This window comes from Orycteropus afer, unplaced genomic scaffold (assembly GCF_000298275.1).
Source record: "Orycteropus afer afer isolate SDZICR_OR568_19922 unplaced genomic scaffold, OryAfe1.0 scaffold00054, whole genome shotgun sequence".
In the NCBI taxonomy this organism is placed as follows: Eukaryota; Metazoa; Chordata; class Mammalia; order Tubulidentata; family Orycteropodidae; genus Orycteropus; species Orycteropus afer.
Genome location: NW_006921641.1, coordinates 10,285,068 through 10,291,067, shown reverse-complemented (window position 1 = coordinate 10,291,067; position 6,000 = coordinate 10,285,068). Strand labels below are relative to the sequence as shown.

The following is a 6,000-nucleotide window of genomic DNA, read 5'->3' as shown; positions in this document are numbered from 1 at the left end:
TTGCCCAACCTTCCTTCCGAGACGTGGCTGGTGGGTTTGAACTGCCAGCCTTCTGGTTAGCAGTCAAGTGCCTTAGGCACTATGCTACCCACTAGAGCTTACCAAAGGAACTTGAAGATTGCTTTGGGGTAATCACCAAGCCATGTCTCTGCCTTGTATTTCCAGACATCCTCCGGGAATTCAACCCTTCCCTAAAGGGCTATTCTACTGGCACTGGGAAAGAAAACCGTCCAGGAGCCTTCTTCAACCAGGCGGTGGCAGGAGACCGAGCTGAGTGAGCAGGGGACCCTTGGGGATGAACAGCACAGGGCCTTCAGGGGCATTGAGGGGCTTGGCCTAGACTGGGGTATATGACTGCAGGACTGATAGGGCTTGGTCTAGGCCTGGGGTTTGAGGATCAAAGTCTGGCCAGTGCTTTCCCAGGAATGTCCCTTTCTGTCAGTCACAGAAACCTGCTACCCTTCTCCAACACTACCACCAGGGAAACGGACTAATACCAATCATAGGCTTTAAGCAAATTACTTTGCCTTATCTATAACCCTCATGTCCACATAAGATGTGCCTTTGTAGACCATAGCTGACTCTGAGTCCCAGTTACTATCACTAATTTTGTTAAAACAAAACAAAAACTCACTGCCATCAAGTCGATTCCAACTCATAGTGACCCCTTTGGGTTTCTGAGGCTGTAAATCTTTATGGAAGTAGATTACCCAGTCTTCCTCCGTGGAGTGACTGGTGGGTTTGAACCACTGACCTTTTGGTTAACAGCCAAGTGCCTTATCCATTATGCCACTTTAATGCTCCCATTTTAGAGTCTGGCTTTCCCTCCCTTCCTCAGACATCTTTTCAGTCTTCAGATCTTGCCTCCTTCCTGTGTAAGGGGAAGAGCACCAGTCCTGGGAGGGTTAGCCCCAAATTTGTATCCTGGCTTCCTCCTTGGCCTCAGTAAGCCTCAGCTTATACAATGGGACTGGTTGGGAAGCTCAATTGCCATATTGGATGTGAGTGTCCTGGCAAGTAGTAGATGGTGTGTGCAGCATTTGTCATGGTCACAGTAATAATCCAGCAGGGCTGTAGACACACACCCTACAGAAAGCTGTTAGTGAGCCCAGGGACCAGTAAGCCATGGTATGTGGGCCCTGAATGGCTGATTCCCTGAGAGCAGGCTGGTCAGGTCTCCTGGCTCTTACAGCTCCATTTTGCTCCAAGATTTCAAAGCTTTGAATGCTAGCTACATTGGGTCTGCTACATGATCAGAGGATATGTGAATTCCCAGGAATGTCCCTTGCTGTCAGTGACAGAAACCTGCTACCCCTCTCCCACCCTACCACCAGGGAACTAGTCCCACTGACTAATGCCAATCATAGGCTTTGAGCAAATTACTTTGCCTTATCTATAACCCTCATGTCCACATAAGATGTGCCTTTGTAGACCACAGCTGACTCTGAGTCCATACCCAATCAAGAAGAAAAAATCCTTTCTGTTCCTTAATTCTACTTTTTTTTTTTAGAATAATTAACAAACCTCATTTTACTGCCAGAAAATGTGGGGCTCCTCCACTGGCTGACTGGGTATAAAGCCACCAAGTAGTTCCTAGGAACTCCGTGTTTGGTACCTAGATTCCCTGATATAATTCTTCTGGCTGTCAACACCTATCTGAGGCTGTAAGCCACCTGAATAGATTTGTCATTTATCCAAGACTGGAAAGGTAACACAGGTTATCCAAAGCAGGGGATCATACAAAACCTAATTATAGGTTTTACAATGAACTCTGTGGGTTGCTTTTTTTTCCTCCCCTTTTCACAGAGCTGGGATTGGAAGTTTACCAATTTACAGCCTGAAATGTTTTGCTTACCTTGATATGACCATGATTTTGTTTTCTCCCAGTATATATCATCAGCTGATGGTGTAAGAGGGATTGGGCATGATTATTCAGTTAGACACCCAAGAATGGAACCTCAGAGTCCAGAGCACAAAAGCTACCAGAGCTGACACAATTCATAGGGTGTTGATTTCTGTCCCTGCTCTCCCTGAGGCCTGGGGGCTCTGTCATACAAATCATCCATTTATCCAAGCACATTCCTGGCTAGCAAGGAAAAGTTGAAAATTACTGTTCCCGTTTTACAGATGAAGAAACTGCACAAAGAATCTAAATGACCTGAACGAATGCATGAACTCAACTACATCATCTATCCTTCTACACTGCAGCTTTTATTCCAAGTCAGATAATAACAACTTATACATGCACCAAACCAAAACCAAATTCACTGCCATCTAGTTGATTCCAACTCATAGTGACCCTCACTGGGTTTCCGAGGTGGTAGATCTTTACAGAAATAGATTGCTCAGTCTTCCTTCTATAGAGTGGTTGGTGGGCTTGAACCGCCAGCCTTCTGCTTAGCAGTCAAATCCTTAGGCACTATGCTACCAGAGCTCCATTACACATGCACAGTTGTGTACAATTGATAAAGCACTTTCATGTTTTTATCCCATGTATTCCATATGATAACTCTGAGATGGACAGAGCAGAAGAAGGTCACATTCCCATTTCTTATTAGTGATGAAATTAGGATTCAGAGAGATTGCATAATCCTCACAAAACTCTAGCTCATAGAAAGAGCAGCTGCCTTGATAACTTCAGATTTATAGATAAGGAAACTGAGGCTCAAAGAGATTCAGTGACTTACCCCAATTCCCCATCCAGGTTATCTAATATTTAGTCTGACTATGACCAGGGCCAGTTGGACTACCATTAAGAGGGGAGAGGATGGTGACAAATGTCTCCTGCTAGGCACTATGCCAGGGATTTATTGATGATGACAATGGTTGTGGTAGTGATGATAGTACTAATTCAATACCACCTTGGAAACCCAAGGAGGGACTGTGATGAGTGAGAATCAACTCAACAGCAATGAACTTGGTTTTTTTTTTTTTTCACATGGGCCAGGGACTGTTCTCAGTTCTTTATCTAGAACCACATTTAACCCTCCCAACAGCTCCATGGACAAGGTATACTTCCCACCCCCATTTTATAAAGGAGCAAGCAGGTTTGCAAGGTAAAGTCCTTGCTGAGGTCTCAGAGCTGACCAATGGTAAGACCAGGACTGAAACCCATGCTGTCTGCAACCAGTAGTGGCTCTTGCCTGCTGCACAGGGTTGCTTTACCTATCTCATGTACTGCTCCTGATAACCCTCTAAGATGGAAGTGATGGTAATGGTTTATTTCCATATTTTTAATCTTTTTAAACCAAGAATTTAAGTCACTTTCCTAGTTAACAAGTGGCAACTAAGCACCAAATCCAGGTGTGTCTAGCTCAACCATATCATCTTGAGGATATGGGGACTGAAGTCATGGCATCTATGGAAATGGTCACATGTTGGAGCCATGCATGACATTAAACATGAAGTACACATATGCAGACCTTCTGTTTACCCTGACCAAGCCTGGCTCGGAAGAGAGAAAAAAGTGTATAGTCACATACACCAATCAGAAGGTAATGACACTAACAGTCACCCCCTCAGATGTGGAGTGCTCTGCCCTTCCCAAAGCACCTTCATGCCTCTTCACCCAGGAGAGCCAAGGAGGAGGGAGCTCTGTGGGGCCAAGGCCTTTAGTACAACATTCTTGCAGGAGACCTGCTTGGACCCTCCTCGTACATGTTTGATTCCTGCTCTCTCTGTTAAGTTCCTCTCCCAGCCCTATAGTTCCCACTCTTCACATGACCATTTCCTGTGTGTGTCTCCAGGGATTTACCTGTCCAGGCCAGAAGGCTGGTGGACCTGATGAAGAATGACACAGTGAGTGCAGAGGTGCCACCTGGGACCACTCAGGGGAGGATCCCCGAAGTAAGGAGCAGACAGGAGAGATCTGTGGAGATGAGGAGGGTCAGCTATAGGGGAACGGAAACTAATGGGAGCTAGGCCAGCTTTGCAGCAATAATATCTGAAGTCTGAAACACTGCTCCTCTGGAAAAGGAATTCTCCTTCATTTATTCAGTCATTCATTCGCTCGGTCAGTCAGTGATTTACATGAAACATTTTTCATGCCTCAAGCATTAGGCCGGGTGCTATGGATACATATGCTGTCCCTGCCCTCAAGGAGTTCATAAGGGGAGGCCAACATGAAGAATGCAAGTTATAAAGCAGTTGACACATGCTATAAAGAGTACTACGTGTAAGGTAGATGGGTAGCACAGAGGAAGGGACAGGGTCCTCTGCTTGTGAACGCCAAGGAGATTTGAGCTGGGTTCTGAGAGACGAATATGAGGTTCTCCCTCAAATAAAAGCAGAGTTCTCAAAATTTTCAATTTAGACCTTTCTTTTTGGAGCTACAAAGTGAAGAGAATAATGAAAAGTGTGTGCAGAGGGCAAGAGATGGGATTAGTTATTTTGCATGTAATGTAATGGGTGCTTTCTGCTCTTAATGTCAGAAATTTGTGGATTTTTTTTTCCTCCTACTATCCTCTGGTGGTGTAGTGCCTAAGGCATTTAGCTGCTAACCAGAAGGCTGGCGGTTCAAACCCTCAGAAGAAAGGTTAGGCAATCTACTTCCGTAGTGATACTACTTCGGAAACCCAAGGAGGGGTCGCAATGAGTCAGATCTGACTCAATGGCAGTGAGTTTGGTTTTGGTTTGGTTTTACTATCCTCTTTGGAAGTGTAAGTCACAGAAGTCCAAGCTACACAGTGTAAGAGGCTGTGAGGGCCACAGCTGCCCTTGGGCCACAAGTGGCAAATCCTTTCAGAGCACATGGTTGGAGCTTCCACTTTACTTTTCCCAGACTCTCCTGTTTGATTTGCTTATGAACAATTAGTTTTAATTAATGTGCATGATTTGAGTTAGAGCTTCCTTTTAATGGACAATGATTCTTTCTCTCTTAAGGTAAAATTGGGATAGAAGATTCCAGAAGATCCCAGAACAAATGTTCTCCTTTCCCATAGCCAGAACCAGCTTTCCTATCCCTCTCCCTTTTCCTTGCTAGAGTAGAGATGGGAGGGATAAAGCTTGGTGGGCATCAGTATCCACTCCCAAGAAGACATTTGGGAACTGACCTGTATGTACCTATGTGTGGGTAGAGCCACATGAAAGTCCAATGATCCACTGGGGAAGGGGGGAATTGAACCAATTAGTACCCACCAAATCTTTATGACTTTAGGATCCCAAAACCAAAGAGAAAAACTATGATTGTCCACTAAATCCTCTGGTGGGGACCAATTTCTCCTGGTGTTCAGCACTCTGTGTTTCCATCTTCTTGACTCTGGGACAAGGTGCTTACTTATTTGTTTCTTATTCATTTCAGAGGATAAATTTTCAGGATGACTGGAAGATAATAACCATATTTATAGGAGGCAATGACCTCTGTGATTTCTGCAATGACCCGGTAAGTCTCTAAGGCCCTCAACTCAAGACTCACCCCCAGGTAAGGATCTCCACTAGCCCCAGGTTACTGGCTCATGGAGCAGGGCAGCTGGGCTAAGACTAGGGCTCATGATTTGGCCTGGATCCAGCCTGGAATGAACCCTGAGACCTGAAACCGAGAGGGCATTCACCTCCAGGGAGAGATTCAACAGAACAAGACTGGTTTTGAGATAGATCATGATTAGGCTTTCTAATTAGGATCCTGATATCATTCAGGAAACCAAGATAACTTTCTAATGATCTAGAAAAATCTTGCATACCTTCATAGATAATTTTAAGGCAGCTCCTTCTCCATGTCCAACACCCCCTCCATCTCCACCTTTGTGCTGTCACCTGCAGGCACTTGCAGGCATTAGGCAAGGTTCCGAACCAAGTCATGCTGAACTGATGGGAACCCCAAGAGTGAGGCTATTGCTATGGGTGGCACTTCTTCCTAGAACCACAGAATCTGACTGGAAGACACTCCCTGGGCCATTTTAACCAGCCTCCTACCCATGGAAGGAATCCTTTCCATAAAATCCAGCTGCTTAATATCCCCATGATGGGCAGACCTTTAGTTTGCTCTTTCAGTGTTTCTTTGTG

The 6,000-nt window shown here is 45.1% G+C and overlaps 1 protein-coding gene across 1 annotated transcript in view; it reads left to right on the top strand.

Moving 5' to 3' along the window:
- Positions 1–6,000, top strand: part of PLB1 (phospholipase B1) — a 190,386-nt gene that overhangs the window by 92,854 nt on the left and 91,532 nt on the right. Inside the window, 3 exon segments of the mRNA XM_007938897.2 lie at positions 166–274; positions 3,747–3,798; positions 5,300–5,380. Of these exon segments, the coding sequence (XP_007937088.2) occupies positions 166–274; positions 3,747–3,798; positions 5,300–5,380 (242 nt within the window).